Consider the following 16,954-nt stretch of genomic DNA (forward strand, 5'->3'; position numbering starts at 1 on the left):
CACTTCCTACTCACTCTAAATTGGAATTGAAGAATGGGTTCCATGAAGGAGGAAATATAAGGAAACAGAAGTCTCAGCATCAAGAATCAGAGGAACATTGAAGAGAAGCCAGAGGAACTCCCTGGATAAAGCAAAAGGAGATTCCATCATGACAGTTGTGAGGAAGATGCAAAGGACCAATTCTAAAGAGAGTAAGACAGCAGAGGCTGTGGCCAGGAGGAACAAAAACAAGACCAATCCCTGGACTTGTGAGTCTGGTAAAGTCTGGTAATAAACTAATAGCCAGAAGCAAAATAAGCAACAGGATGTCTTTTTAGAATAAAGTAAAAACCAAAAATGTTAATGACAAAAGAAATATAATAAAATATCACAAGCCTTATAAATGTTTCTAACATAGTTGATACTCATGCATTCTAAAATTTATATAAAGCCACAATGGAAGGATATGCAGAGACGAGATACAAGCAAAGTGTTAAAAGGATTAAGCCTACAAAATCGAAGTCAAATGTTAATGGACAATGTTTAAATTGGGAACAGAAGCCAATAGACAAGAAATGAAATTTATAAACAAGTGAACAGTGGCAGAGCATGCCCGAAGCCCTAGGTTCAATTCCCAGCAAGAGCGGAGGGGAGGTGGAAAGAAGAAATAAAAACAAATGGCTTCTGCTAATTTACCTGAGAAATAAAATAGGAGCAGGAATCTGATGTTTTCATTTTTATCTTAATACCCATAAGCTCAGACTTTTAAAACTATAGACATTTCATAAGCATAAGCACTAAAATAGAATTTTATGCAGTAAACAATCCATATGCCTCTTTTTCTCAACTATGCTGGGCATCAAAGCCAGGGCCTCAGGCATGCTAGGCAAGGAAGCACTGTATACTGTATCCCCAGCCCAAATCATTTACGGATCCTTACAACAAAATCTTTTAGTCTTACAGCAAAAGCAAGGTGCGTGCGTGCGTGTGTGTGTGTGTGTGTGTGTGTGTGTGTGTGTGTGTGTGTGTCTGTGTGTCTGTGTCTGTGTGTGTCTGTGTGTGTCTGTGTGTGTGTCTGTGTGTCTGTGTGTGTGTCTGTGTGTGTGTGTCTGTGTGTGTGTGTACACACAAATTTGGTTAAGGAATAACGTTAAGTTTTTAAAATTTTTTTCTTTGTTTCTTGCAGTACTGGGGTATGAACTCAGAGTTCTGAATTTGCTCACTTGAGCCAGACGTATAGATCTGCTTTTCACTGGTCATCCTAGAGATGGTGGGAGGGTGGGGTTGTCTAGCAAACATTTCTACCCATGCTAGCCTCAAATAGTGATCTTCCATCTCTCAGCCTACGAGCTAGGATAACAAATGTGAGTTACCAGTGCCCAACCAAATCATATATATATATATATATATATATATATATATATATATATATATATATATATATATATATATATATATAATTCTAAATTTTGTATTGTAATATTTATATTTAAATAACTTACAGCACAAAAAACCTCTAACATACACACACACACACACACACACACACACACACACACACACACACACATAATTCTAAACTCTGTATTGTAATATTTAAACAACTTACAGGACAAAAAAAAAAAACCTCTAACATGCCAAGAAATGTCCCCAAGATCTCAGAATTCCTTTTATGAATTAGTCTTTCCTTGAGGCTCTGGCCAATAAAAAGGGTCATAACTGGACAAATGAACAAAAGTTTTTCCTCTGCTTTTTCAAAATCATTTTTGAAAGTATATGTAACTCAATGAAAGCAGCGGTGGTAAAACTGCAGCCCGAGATGGCCCATTCCAGGCCAAGCTTCAGAAGCAGCATTCTCAAGCTTCAGTGTACATAAGAATCATGCTTTTGGGATTGGAAGCATGGCTCAGTTGGTAGAGTGCTAGCCAACACGCTAAAGCAGCAGGTTCTGAGTTCAAGTTCTGGTCTCTAACCAAAATAAATAAATCATGCCGTTGAACTTGTTGATGAAGATTCCCTATACCCTACTCTCAAAGACTCTGAGTCTTTACTCTGGAAGGGAGAAGGACTCTGTACTTGCAAGGTCACCTGGATATAAGAGCTTTATGCAACAGAAAAAGATACTAGATAATGAAACAGATGCCATAAGGTTAAGAGACAATATAACTTTTATAACTGCCTCCTCCTCCTTCTCCTCCTCCTCTTTTTTTTTCTCTCTATTAGTTATATTTCTGTTGGGCTCCGCAGCTTAAGTAATGTTATATACACTATAAAGATTCTTTCCTAGTTTATGAAGGTTGGAACACCAGTTACACAACTAACTAAACACTGAAAGAGCCCGATAAGATTAGCATTCAGATTCCAATGGAATCCTAGTTCTCTGTTTTAGGATACAGCATACAACCTGTTTCGTAACTCCAGGAAATGGAAGACTGACAATTTTCATTTATCGGCATGTTTTCGAAAAGAAAAAAAAGAAGTTCCTATGTTACAATACACACTAAAACAAGCACAAAGGTAGATACAGTTATATTGAGAAACTGGTGTGCAGGAAAAAAAATTGCATGCAACACCTGTGCCTCGGAATAAGTTTCCTGGTTTGCTGTTTGTTTGTTTTTTCAATTTCAGTGTCTGTCTCAAACAAACTAAAAACAACAAAAGCCAAGTCAGAGTGGCAAGAGCTGGTAAATGTAAATGTAAATGCTCACAATACCTTGCTCCAGTCGGAAGCACAGGGCACGCCGGGCGGCTTCCAGCTCTGGAGTCGGGTTATCCAGGACATGTCTACACCACTGCAAAGGACTCAAGGATTTCTCTGATGAGGTCTTTGAAGAGCCCACATACAACCTTAAAAAAAGGAAATCTACATTATAGGTATAATATAGGTAGAGAGTATACGGGTCTTCTGAGGGAAACATATATTTAACAGTTCCTATAGAAAAAGAACTTGCATTTGTAAACTTCAAAGTATCAAAAAGTTGTTTTTAACAGGCAAATATTCCCCAAATAGAACATGCTACTTTCCAAAGCCTGCTGAGAACTACTTCAAAAACATGTCTAACCATTTCCCCTAAACTATGTTTCAGAGTCAGGGAACAGGAGCTTTTCTTACTGGCTAGGCCTCCTAAGGATCTTATGATCTAGTGTCTAAAAATGAACCCCTTCATCTCTTTTTTGCAACAGAACTGTATACACAAACTTGGGCTAACGGATGAAAATGTGATATGGCCTTACATGCATTTAAAGAAAATCTGTCCAAATACTAATAAGCTCAGAACCTTACATGAAATCTCTCCTATCTCTAATTTACACTTAACTTGGGTTGATGCTTCTTTTGAAAAATTAAAGTCAAAGATCCAACTTTAAAGATACATTTTAAGAACATTTTACTTTGTCAGAGAAACGAGAAGTACTCAAAATAATCACCAGGAGGCACTGCAACTAGCCATGGAAGTTCTCTGTCTCTGATACACAATGCTAACTTAAGCTTAACAGTTATTTCATAATGAGATGTATAAGACACTGTATTGAAAAAGAACTTTACAACTTCAGTGGGAGGAGGGAGGAGTTGGGGAGGTGGGGAGGGAAGGGAATGGTAGAGGAAAAACAAAGGAGAAGGTAACAATGCTCGACAGGAAATATACTCATTGCCTTACTCATGTAACTGTAACCCCTCTGTACAGCATCTTTACAATAAAATAAAACTTTTACAAAAGAGAGAAAGTGAAAGAAAGGGTATAGAGGGTAGGATTATTTCCCAGGAATTGCTGGATCTAGTCATTGATCTTTCTTTTTTGTTGTTGTTTTTGTTTTTGTTGGTCATGGGGCTTGAACTCTGGGCCTGAATGCTGTCCCTCTGCTCTTGACAAGAGCTCTACCACTTGAGCCACTGAACCACTTCTGGTTTTCTGAGTGGTTTATTGGAGATAAGAGTCTCACAGACATTCCTGCCCAGGCTAGCTTTGAACCACGATCCTCAGATCTCAGACTCCTGAGTAGCTAGGATTTTTTCAGGCGTGAGCCACTGGCACTCAGCTGATCTTTCTTTTCTTAAGCATATTCCAATTATAAATCTTATTACAGTAATACACCTTTAAGATTACTACAAATATAATGAACACATTCTTACACTAACACACTTCATTATGTACACTTTTACTATAATTCTATAGGACTTTTACCTATCCACTCACAGTAGGAAGGAGAATGCATTGTTCTTTGGTACCTTAATTCTTACAGCTCAGAAATGGCACATTTTTTCATGAAGGGACCAGCAAGTAAATACTTTTAGTTTTCAGAACACAATCTTGGTTGCAACACAACTCTGCTGTTCCAGCTCAAAAGCATCATGGATGACATGAAAATTATTACATATGCTTGGCTATGTCCTTATAAATCTTATTTATAGAACATATGAAATTACAACAAAGTTCCCATCATTTTCATATTTAACATTTTTTCCAGCCATACAAGCAGGAAACAGCCCTGATTTGCCCTAGGGACATAGTTTGTACACTCTTGCTACAGAGGGAATTTCTAAAGTATATTGCAGAATAGTGGCTCATGCATATCATCCCAGTTATGCGGAAAGTATACATGTAAGAGGATTAAATTCCAGGCCAACCAAGGGAAAAAGTGAGATCACATTCAAAAAGCAAAAACTGCTGGGAGTGTGGCTCAAATGGTAGAGTACCTGACTAACAACAGTGAAGCCCTGGGCTCAAACCCCAGTACTCCATAAATTAAATAAATAAATAAATACCTCTTTGAAACAATTTACAGTGATTGTAATATATCATTCTTTCCTTAGTATGTAGTCTATCTCTATTAAGAGAATATTAATTAATGGGCCCCACTTCATGACACATGCTAACAGTCTCCTGGTGTGCACAGACAGCGTACCACTTTCTAGTCTAAGTAGCATAATTCCTGCCAATCTCTGGTGCTTCGAATACTAATTGCTAGATTATACTCCACTCCCAGGTTTCTGATTTAATGGCTTTGGGGTATGGGCCAAAGAATTTGAATTTCTATCAAGTTGTCAAGTGATGCTATTAACAGATCACACCTTCCACTGTTCCCCTTTCTCCAAGACTGGTTCAGGCTGAAGCCCTGCATATAGTCCTAGCAAATAAAAGCAAGTAAATCATCTAGAGGGCTTGTAGGCAAGTTTTTTCTCCTATTTAACAGCATTACAGAGATAGTACCGTGCGCTTAGGAGGCAGATGGAGAAGGATCACTAAATTCAAGGTCAGCCTGCACCACATAGCTAGAGTTTGTCTCAAATGAAGATAAAGGAACAATTCACTTTAAATGCAGCCATCTTAACAGATTAAAAGTAAAATATTTCAAAAGTAAAAACACTATCCACAAAGGTAAGTCCATGCCAGAAATGTTTATTATTGAATTCTAATACAAATTTAAGAAAATATAATTCTTCATATATTTTTCAAAAAAAACAAAGTGGAAGGTATTCTATAATGTTGTTTTTATCCTGATCATATAACACTGACATTATAGGAAAGAAAATAAAAATTTTTAAAAGCAATTTCACTCAAGGACAGATGCAAAAATCTAAATATTTTAGCAAGTTGAGTCCAATAATATCAAAGAGGAAAATTCATAACTTCCAAGTTGGACTAATCTCAGAAATCCAAATGTCAAGGTAACTTCCTGTACCAACCAAAATGAGAAAGAAAAACAAAAGAAACAAACCAAAATAATAATGATAATGATGATGATGATGATGATGATCTCAACAAAGAAAAAACAATGCACAGTAATTCCTGATTTTAAAAAATTCCTAGTAAATTGGAAACATAGGAAATGTCCTCAGTCCAATTAAATATCTGATTAAGGATGTTACAAGAAAGTACACTCAATGATGAAACATTGAACATTTTTTCCTCTAATAGTAGAACAAAGCAAAGATATCATCTCCATCGGCACCCTACAGAGGCTCCAGCCAGTGCAATCAGGCAACAAACAAGAACATTCAGACTATAGAGAAAAATTATCCTGTATTCATCTGCAGAGAAGATGAGTTACCTATGTTTAAAAAAAAAACTAGATGATGCCACAATAAAAGGTATGAAAATGAATCCATTCAGTAGCAATACTATAGAACCAGATTAAAGTAGGGAGATTGTGTATTGCACATATTTGCAACAAAAAATGATCTTTTTAAATTTCACTTTCCATTTAAAATGGCATTAAAAAAAAACAACCACATGACACCTAAAGATAAACTTGGCAAAAGATATGCATGACTGTATTTGATGTTGGTATGATTTGTAGAGGGGAAGGGAAAAAACAAATTGTTTAAATATTTAGGGATACAGGTGGACCCATTGCAACAATGAGATGTACAAGTTGTTATGTCAAAAAACAAACTTTACAACTTTGGGGGGTGGGGGGAATGGGAAGTGATGGGAAGGGGAAACAAAGGAGGAGGCAACAGTGCTTGATAAGAAATGCACTCATTATCTTGCCCATGTAATGGTAACCCCTCTATATGGTATTTTCACAATTTAAAAAAAAGATAAACTTGACAAAAGATATGCATGACTTGTACACTAAAAAATACAAAATAAGGGATAGTAAAAAATATGTAAATACTAGACTTGTAGGTCTGAAACTAAATATTCTTATGGCATCAATTCTCCTTACATTGATTTATGTAACTAATAGAATCCCAATGAAAAAAAATCCTAAGAGAATTGTTTTATATTTTCTATGTAGAAGCTGTCTCTGAAATTTATATGGGAATGGGAAATTCTCAGCATAGGCAAACAGCTGTTTAAAAACAATGCATTGTATGGCCATCACTAACTGATTGAGACTTAGGACAAAGGTATAGTAATACAACAGCTTTGTATAGCTTAAAGATAAATATATCAAGGGGGAAAAATGGTCCAGAAACAGAACTATCCTTAGAATAAGAACTTTTAATACAATATGAGGGAAATTCAATGAAAAGGTGGTCTTTTGAACAAATGATGTTAGAACAAAAAGGGATCCACATACAAAAGAAAGTAAACCTTCACCCATACTTCCCACAGTATCTAAGATTAATGCAAAACATATCAAACCAAACTGTAAAACCTGAAACTATAAAATCCTTTTGTTAGAAACCACAGATGCAAGTCTGTGTCCCTGGGTTGGCAAATACTGCTTACATACAATTTCTCAAACTAAAAGCTTAGTACACTAAACTTCACTCTCAAAAATAAAAATCTTTACTGTTTGAAACACACTCCTGCAATAAGACAACACATGCGTTGGGGAAAATATTTGCAAAGAACTTTTATGTGGTGTGTGTGTGTGTGTGTGTGTGTGTGTGTGTGTGTGTGTGTGTGTGTGTGTGTGTGTGTGTGTGTGTGTGTGTGTGTGTGTGTGTGTGTGTGTGTGTGTGTGTGTGTGTGTGTACTCAGTAACAAGCAATCTAATAAAAATGAACAAAAGATTTCAAAAGAAATTTCATCAAAGATCTACTGGTGGCAAACAGGATACAAAAAAGATGCAAATTCAAACCACAATGAAGTACTGCTATACATCCATGAGAATAATTAAAATTAAATCAAACAACAACCACAAAAAGCAAACCCTCACCAAAGCAATTACTCATGAGCCAGATAAGCATGTAGAACAACTGAAATCCACACTGCTGGTGGACATGGAATCTGGTATAACTACTTCAGAAAACAGTCTGGCAACACCTTAAAAACTTAACATGCCTCCCACCTCCTATCTGTTCCAGTTACTGGAGTGATGAGGATTACCCAAGAGAAACAAGAGTAGTAGCACAAAGACTCACGTTAATGTTCACAGCAGTCCTGTTATAACCCAAAATCGAAAACAACCCAATGGCCATCCAGAGAAGAGTGGATCAGCAAACCACAGTTCACTTGTATCCAGGCCATCTAATAGTTCCCACAATAAAAAGGAACAAATTCCTGATTCATGTGATAACATAGACAAAGTTTAAAAGCCAACTCAAAACAAATAAAAAAGAGAGCATGCTATGTGATTGTACTGAAAGAAAGCTATAGAAACTGCCAACTAATCCATAGTGATAGAAAATAAACCAGAAGCTGCCGAAATTGGCGGTAGATAGAATTAGAAAGGAAGAAATGCAAAGAGCCTCAAAGAAAAAACTTAAGCATCAAAGTAAGCTGTCTTCATCATTATGATAATTTCTTGGCCATATTCACATGCCGAAGACCATCCAATTGTACATCTGAGCGTACTTTAATAAAGCTTTCGTTAAGTGCCATGAGTAACTGGATGCATCAACATAAATGCCAGGGTTAAAAATAAAGAAACTAAGCTAGGAGCTGGTGGCTCAAGCATGTAAACCCTCGCTACTCAGGAGGTTGAGGATCAAGGTTCAAAGGCAGTCCAGACAGGAAAGTCTGTGAGACTCTTAGCTCCAACAATAGCGGTGTAGCTCAAGTGGTAGAGCATTAACCTTGAATGAAAAACAAAAAAGAAAAAGCCCAAGGATAGTGCCCAGACCCTGAGTTCTAGCCCCAGGACCATCACAAAATTAAAGAAAAATAAAAGCAAAAGAAACTAGAATGAAAGAGAAAAACAATACAAGGAATAGACAACTTAGAATAGATACTATCTAAGAGAAACTGATACGTGCACACAGAAGAAAATGGCATATTAAAAAATCTCTTCCTTACGGAAGAATAAAACTATTGTAACAAAAACAGGAATCAATAAACAAATTTGGAATATCAAGTTGAAGGAATCTCCCAAAAACAAAATAATGATGCAGATTAGCAATGAGAAAAGAGAAATATGAAAATTAAATTATGGAAGAAAATGAACCTAATTTTTCTTTAAGAAAAAAAATGTAGATGTTCATTGGAGGTTCAATCTGAGCTGCTCATGAGGCAGAAATTCAGAGGATCTCCATTCAAGACCAGCCTGGGCAGAAAACTCCACACTTCTACCAGTCTAGGAAAAAGCTAGACTGGAGGCATGGATCAAGTGGGAAAGTGCCAGGTAAACAAGTGAGAAGTCCTGAGTTCTAATGCCAGTACTGGTGTCAGTACTGGCAAGTAAAAGAAAAAAGGAGGGAAGGAGGGAGAGGTGGAGATAAGAGACAATGACTTAAAGCAAAAAATAAGAGTTAAGGTAGACCATCAGACTCCATAGTAAAAGCATCCACAAATGCCCACTACAGCAATGAATAGAAAGATCTATACATAACAATACACAATTTGATATATTTACAGCAGATAAAGAAAGCTAAAGAAAACGCTAAAAAGGATTAGCTACCCAGTGGATTATTAGATAGATAGTAGCTAGAACATAAAAAAAAAAAAAATACAACACATAGAAAAGTGCCTTTGAATATAAGGAAGAATGACGGACAACATTTTTATACCTCTCCCAACTCTGAATCTCCTATGAGGGTAAAGATATTTTCAAATCTGCAAGATCTCATGAATGTTCCCTTTCTCAGAAAGTGAAGGTTGGTGGAAGCAAGGAAATTGTGCACCACCTAATGCAAACAAAATACAATGATAAAAAATTCAAGAAATAGGCAAGATGGATTCTCATGATAGTATCACTGGGCCTCTATAGGCTACTGGGCTTGAGAGTTCTAGACTGGACAGGACTAAAAAGGAAATTTTAAAAAACAAATCGAAGAGATTATCAAATGTAGATAAGTTTCTTGATGAAGTTTGTGTTTCCATTACAGTGTGTGGGGAAATAATTTTATAAGAATGTTTTTAAGTAAAAGAGAGGGAAGAGAGGAACAGAGGCAAAATAAGTAAGGCAATGCACACAGCTCAGCTAATAACATTCTAATTAAATAGAAAGATAGTAGGAGAAAGGAAAAGAGATGTGAAGTTTGGGAATGAAGAAAAGACAACTACATCTTCACTTTCCTGAACAAGTTCACATATATGAGCCTACTATTTCCACCATGAGACCTAGAACTAGACTTAAATAAAGAAAAGGGGAAAGTTATGGAGATCCTGTAAGCTTTGCACCCCTTGAGTACAATATCCCTCCAAGATTAGAAAAGCAAGGAGAAGAATGCTACCCTTAAATGATTCTAACCTTCTAAGCAGAACTCAGAATCACCATATTTGTTTTTGTTACAGTGCCACTGACATTTACAGTACCCTATCTTGCTATCACATGCAAAGATCCTGCTTTGGCTAACAAATTCCTCTTACACTTAAGTAGTTTCGTTAATGGTGTGCTGAATGGTGTCAAAATATCTGGAAAGCCTCAAATGACCTCATCACATTTCTTCAAATACTAGAAATACTACCGCCTGCAATGTCACAGTCTAATTTCCTTCAACTTGTCTCCAATACCTTCCAAAAGTAGGTGCTTAGAAACTATCATTCTAATATACACATTTCACATTCTGGACCTCCACCACACGAGGTTAAAACTGAGAGAACAAAACTAAGGCTGGGAGTTGGTGCCTCGACCTATAATCCTAGCTACTAGGAGGCTGAGATCTAGATGATCAAGATTTGAAGACATCCTGAGACTCCATCTCCAACTAACCAGCAAAATACTGGACTGAAGACACAATTCAAGTGGTAGAGCACCAGCCAATCGGCCAAAAAGCCTGGCAAGAGAACTCAGACTCTGAATTCAAGCTCCCATACTGATACACACACTAAAAAAAAGAATCTCATATACTTCAGTCATCTCCATTTGCTCTCGCACAACATTAAACATTTTTCAATTAGCATTGTCAGGAAGTGAAGCACCCTCTGGTCTTTTCACTGAAAATCAATTATGCAAAAGAAACAGTTTAGGTGGGCTAATTTAGACATGCCATATGTACAGTTTAAGGTGTTCACCAGCTTTGATGAAAAATTGGCAATGATTTTAGCCAGCTGTCTGGGGTCTTGGTATTAAACGAGGAAGATGAACGTCTCATTCATTAAATCTCCCTTAATGTGTACATTTTCCCTTGTATAATTTTCCTGCCCCTTCCAGTTGGGCACATTTGAAATTCCTGCCATATTTCCACAGTCTCAATATTCTATTAATTATCACTACACTAAAATAAACCCTCTTATAAATGCTGTATTTCTATTGACAGGCCATTTCTTGGCATTTTATTATATTAAAAAATGTCTGTCTTCTTGATTTGTGTCTAAGATTTGACTTTCCAAGGTGCTACACAATCTGCAAAGAGCTGTCCCTTTTCACCTGTTTCTCTGAATCCATTACTCCATCAAACAACACAAAGAAACTGGATCATTTCTCACTTTGACGGTAACACACAAATGTATTTACTTAGGACACACATGTGTAGAATTGAAACAAGTTAATCAGTTTTTATTTTGCTGCACTTCATTTTTCTTAATGCTGGTAAATGCACTAAATTATAATCCACTGGATTGTCATAACCCTGCTTGTGAGAAAATGTCAATGGTATAACACTTGTGAATCTGTGCACACAACCTAAAGTTTAGTTGAAACTCTAAGTAAACAATTACTGAATCTCACATAAGTCATTTAGGTCTCTCCATGTTGAACTGAGCAGCTGAGCCAGGTCTCGCAGGCAGCTGATGGTTCCATTTCCCACCAATCTGATGTCCTTCAATTGTACTCTGGTGATTACAGGTAATCACACAGTGTGTAAATGTAGGAAGCTACATTTACAAAGGTATCCAAGATATGTTTGAATGCTTTAAAGTAAGTGTAAAAATCCTGCCATGTATCTATCTGCATAATGACATATAATTATAGGGGATTTTTGTTCTTTGTTTTGAGCATCTACAGAATGTTTATAGGACTGATTCTGAGCCATAATAATGGATTGGAGCAAGAGAAAGGAGTTGTATTTGTGAGTTTATACATACTTCTAGTTTTAAGTTACCTTTTCATTAGTGTATACCAATTGCACAAAGGGGTTTCATTACAACACTTTCATATATGCATATAACATACTTCATGAGTTTAAATATAGTTTAAATCACCAGGCACAATACACTCATTAGTTGTTTCTTAATGTACATAGGAAATGAAAACAAGTTGTCATCCTACAAATCTATCAGGTAATGAAATGAAAAGTACTCTTGTGAAATTACAAAATACCGATTTGGATACTTTACAATGATAAAGAAACTTCTTAGTGCTTTGTAAACACTAACAAGTATTTGTTACCCTTTGTTTTGTTTCTGGAGGTACTAGGGTTTGAAGCAGTGCTTCATACTTGTTAGACTGGCAATCTACCACTAGAGTCATACTGCTAGCTCTACTTTTTGCTACCCATTTTGGAAATGGAGTCTAGAGAATTCTGCCTGGGCTGGTCTGAAACTAAGATTCTCCAAATCTCAGCCTCCTAAGTAAACGTGTATTACCACACGGAGCAACAAGTAATTTTAACTTTAAAACATACTTTATATGCAAATATTTTTCATCATAATGTCAAGTGTTGCAAGAGGCCAAAATTGCAATACAAAAACAAGATACAAAATGTTATGATACACAAATTTTCTGTAAATCAAGTGACCTTAACATTTTCACATGCATCTCACCAAGATTAATGATCTCTCCTTGTTTATCCACCTGAGGTCTATTCTTATGTTTAAGGGAGATGCTCTATAAATAGTGTGCCATATGGCCACAGAAGTATCTATAAAGTATTGAGGCTTTGATTTATTCACCTACATATTTGATGAATGAAATCAACAGAAGCTACTTTAATTTAGAATAACTTAAAACCATCTGAAAATCTAATGTGCTAATCAGACTCTTTTTTAGCAATGCCAGTATTACCTGAACCAATAAAATGGCAAACCACAAGCCTACATGACAGTCCTAGGAACAGTTGGATAACTAAACACGGTAGAAATCAAAAGAAGAAACTACTAAAATTATATATGTACCTTATAAGCCAAATACACTTATTAACTAATAAGACAACAAAATTTTTAGTGAGTTTTTTCAAAGCTGGGGTTTATTCCTCTGTATCTACATGGAAAAAAACAAGTTTCCTCACACTGTTCAAGTATATCATCTAAAAAGGCCAAGAAGGGTCTAAATCTCTCCAATTTGAAAGTAGCATTGGGCTTATATGTAATAGCCACCCTCGCACTATTTTCCAAATTCAGGCTGAAAATAATAAAGCCAAAGATGCACAAAAATAATAACAAAACAATAAACAATTTCTTTTAAAGTCTAGCCTCTAATGAATGGCTTCAAACTGTTCCAGGAAGGATGATTACTTGATTTGTTTCACCTAACGTCCACATCTTCATAAAAGTGAAGTACAAAGAAGGATGGTGGGCATGCCTTAGGAAAGCTGAGGACAGTTTTCAATCAAACCAACTAGTGTACTTTACTACCAATCGTCACCTAAGAGTGAATTTCCAATAGCAAACCAACAAGGCTCTCCATCTCTAGTTTCCCTCCTTTGCAGTCACCCAACAAGACAGACATAGTGAGGAAGCCCAATTTGGGAAAACAAGAAAGGACCTAAATAAAAGGACAACTTAGTCATCAAGTCACTACTGTGTTGAGGTGAGTGCCACTCCCCTCCCTTGGGAACTTGGGTTCCAACTCATGTGGTTATATCCTACTGTATGTATGTACGTATGTATGTATGTATGTATGTATGTATGTATGTATGTATGTATGTATGTATGTATGTATATGTGTCTAGTGACCAAGGAAATCATACAAAACCAAGCAAAAAAAATCAGGCTAGCCGGGCACCGGTGGCTCACACCTATAATCCTAGCTACTCAACTACGGAGATCTGAGGATTGCAGTTCAAATCCAGCCAAGGCAGAAATGTTCTGATCTCCAATTAAACACCAGAAAACCAGAAGTGGTGCTATGGCTCAAGTGGTAGAGCACTAGCCTTGAGCTGAAGAGCTCAGGAACAGCACCCAGGCCCAGAGTTGAAGCCCCACAACAGACCCAAAAAAAAGTCAGTCTATGAATGGCCCCTACTCACCAGCAATCGGTGGGAAAAACACATAATCAAGGAACTGGGTAACTTCATGTCCAAAACCTAATCAATCACCAAAAAACAAATCAAAACAAAAACCAGACAAAGGTAACTACACAGCTGAACCAATACAGACAGTCACAAGTTTTCTGCTAACCAACTTTGCAAGTTTCTAAACATAAAGTTTCTCTAATTGCATTTTTCAATCTACAACTTACTTGGATCCTAGGGTGCTTGGGTTTTTTTTAATTTATTTAAGTGCCTTCAAACCCGCCCCAATGCCTTCTCTAACAAGTGTGTCTTTTCTCACACCAACGCCGATGGGAAAGATCGTGAGGTCAAACGTATCTAGGAAAGCAAGTCAGTGTCTGCAAAAAAATTACCAGTGAAAATCCAGCAAAGGAGAGCAGAGCATGCTCAACTTCAAATGCAAACTGGAATCTCTCTCTGAGGAAGAGATCCATCACTAGGTGGCTTCAGATGCCAATCCTATCCCACATTCGTTTGGGGCGGGGTGGGGGGGGGAAGAAAAGAAAAGAAAGAAAGAAAAAAGAAAAATTGCTGAAAAAAGCTACTAATTCCCGTCCTTAAACCCCACCTCCATGCCCCCTCCCCACACACACAAGGATGGAGGGGCGGGGGGGGGGGGAAATGGGGGAAATAGCAGAATAGGTCATCAGGACAAGATGGCATGGATTTTGCAGTTCATGCTAATGAGGAGCTGGGGACCCGAACAACCATCTCCAGACAGATGGTGGGGCCAGTCCATCCAGCCTGGGATCGATGTGCGTTATCAGAAAGCTGGCTTCTGCATCCGTGAAAAGGCACCTGCTAGGCCACTGTGATCCGGAACTTGGGGTGGGGAGAGGATACAGGCGGCCGCGAGGTACACACACACACACACACACACACACACACGCTCTTCCCAAGCAGTTTCGGGGTCCCCAAGGTCGGGGTCCCCGGGACTAGAGTGGAACTCGTCAGTACCAAGTGTAGTCGTCCTCGTCGCTCCAGGCGGCCAAGCTCTCGAGGTCCAGCGGCTCCACCTCGTCCAGCAGCGTGGGGGGCGGCGCGGGCGGCGCGAGGGCCTCCCCCGGCGGGGTCCCCGCGCCCCCCGGCTCCGGCCCGCCGCTGCCCGGGCCGAAGAAGCCCGCCGCGGGCTTGAAGTAGACGAAGGGCGCCTCGGAGGGCTGCGCCAGGCTGCAGAGCAGCGAGGGCGCGGGGCTGGGCAGGCAGTAGGTCCCCGGGAACGTGGGGCTGGAGCCGCCGCCGCCGCCACCGCCGCCGCCGCCGCCGCCGGAGCCCAGGGCCAGCCCCAGCCCCAGGCTCCCCGGGGCGGTGGCCGCGGCCGGGGGGCTGCGCGGGCTCCGCGGGCTGCAGGCCCCGGCGGGGGGCGGCGCGGAGGGCGGCGGCGGCGGCGGCGGCGACGGCAGCAGCAGCAGGTGCGGGGCGGCGGCCGCGCTGGCCGCCCGGCTGCGCAGCTGCTCGTTCTGCTTCTCCAGCTTGCGCACCAGCTCCTGCAGCTTCTTCACCTCCAGCTCCGCGTTCACCACCGGCCCCGAGCCCGCGCCGGAGCCGCCCCCTGCCGAGGCGCATTTCACCTGCTCCGCCATCATCGTGGGCCCCGAGGGCGCCGCGGCCACCCGGCAAGGCGGCGAGGGCGGGCAGGGAGGACCGCCACCCCGGCTCCTCGGGCCGCGAGGAGGCTACGGCTCCGGTGCCGTCCCCACAGCTCGCGGAGCCCACCACGCCGGGACTGAGGCCGGGCGGTGTGTCAGCATCAGCACCCCGGCCCAGCCTCGGCCGGAGGCAGCCACCGCCGAGCAGCGCCGCACATGCTCAGTGCGGCCCGCCAGTCCCTTGGGCGCCGTGGTGGCTCCGGGTTTTAGTCCCGGCCCGGGGGTGGGGCGGGGCGCGAGGACTAGGGGCGGGGCCAGGTGGTCCCTGGACCAGCCGGGGACTGAGGTTCCTCCCAAAGGGGCGGGGCCTGAACCGCGGACCTGCCCCCTGGGGGGCCACCTAACCCCAGGTGCTTCGTGGGACCGGGCCGGAACTTTCCCGCCACTGGCATTTCCTGGCTCGGCCGCCCTAGAGCACGGGGACGCCTCGGCGGGACTCGGAGTCTAGGGCGGGGTTCTAAAAATGCCCCCGCAGGTGCCTGCGGTCGAAGGCTTGTATCTCTGGCTGCTGGTTTGCCGCCTTTCAAAAGCCCCGTTTGATTTCACAGCATTTCTTCATGAAAAGTACCGAAGAGGACGAGCCAAAAATTAGACACCCAGAGCAGAAAGGCTTTGCAAGCCTGCGATGAATGCAGTGCTTGGTAATACCGAAACAAGATGGTGGGAGAAGGAGGAAGGCGGAGGCCGGGAAAAGGAAAGAGCATCCCTTGTCACCAAGCAAAGGGGAAAGTGATCACTTAAGGCTGTTCTAAAATGGCCAGCTTGGAACTATTCCCGCCAGTTTGTCACCATAAAAGCAAACGTTGCTTTTTTCAGACACTTTTTAGACAAAAAGATCTTTGGGAACCTACTGTGTGCCCCCAGACGGTTCTAGAAGCTGGGTATACCAGCAATAAATGGAACAGGCAAAACTCATTGTAGGGAAAAAAATAGGAGCCAGATTTTATAGCGTTCCCTTCACCTGTTAAATAATCCCCCAACTGTTCATATCAGACTTGCTGGAACACAAACCCATCAACCTCAGAAAGCTACCCAAACTCTTCTAGACTCATCTGCAAACCCTGCTACCTCCTAACCAATTAGAAACCATGGTGGGCAATTTTTGTTTTCCTTTGGGTAGATACTGGGGCTTGAACTCAAGACCTGGATGCTGTCACTGACTTTTGTACTGAAGGCTAGTGCTCTACCACTTGAGCTCCACTTCCAGCTTGGTTGGTGCTGAAGTGGAGATAAGAGTCTCACTGACTTTCCTGCTCAGGCTGGTTTCAAACCACAGTCCTCAGTAGCTAGGATTACAGCCAAGAGCCACCAGAGCCCGACTCGATATTTCTTTCTACTTCAA

The 16,954-nt window shown here is 40.5% G+C and overlaps 1 protein-coding gene across 2 annotated transcripts in view; it reads right to left on the reverse strand.

The window, feature by feature from the left end:
- Slain1 (SLAIN motif family member 1) overlaps positions 1 to 15,626 on the reverse strand; it is a 42,503-nt gene extending 26,877 nt beyond the window's left edge. Inside the window, exons 1-2 of one of the 2 annotated variants that reach the window (XM_070002774.1) lie at positions 14,921 to 15,626; positions 2,693 to 2,826 (exon numbers count right to left, since the gene is read on the reverse strand). In XM_070002774.1, coding sequence (XP_069858875.1) covers positions 2,693 to 2,826; positions 14,921 to 15,549 — 763 coding nt within the window. In that variant the 5' untranslated portion in view covers positions 15,550 to 15,626. The remainder of the gene's footprint in view (positions 1 to 2,692; positions 2,827 to 14,920) is intronic. The other variant, XM_070002775.1, reaches the window with a different exon arrangement.
- Positions 15,627 to 16,954: the final 1,328 nt, after the last annotated feature.

Source organism: Dipodomys merriami, unplaced genomic scaffold, assembly GCF_024711535.1.
Source record: "Dipodomys merriami isolate MVZ:Mamm:240054 unplaced genomic scaffold, mDipMer1.0.p SCAF_6, whole genome shotgun sequence".
In the NCBI taxonomy this organism is placed as follows: domain Eukaryota; kingdom Metazoa; phylum Chordata; class Mammalia; order Rodentia; family Heteromyidae; genus Dipodomys; species Dipodomys merriami.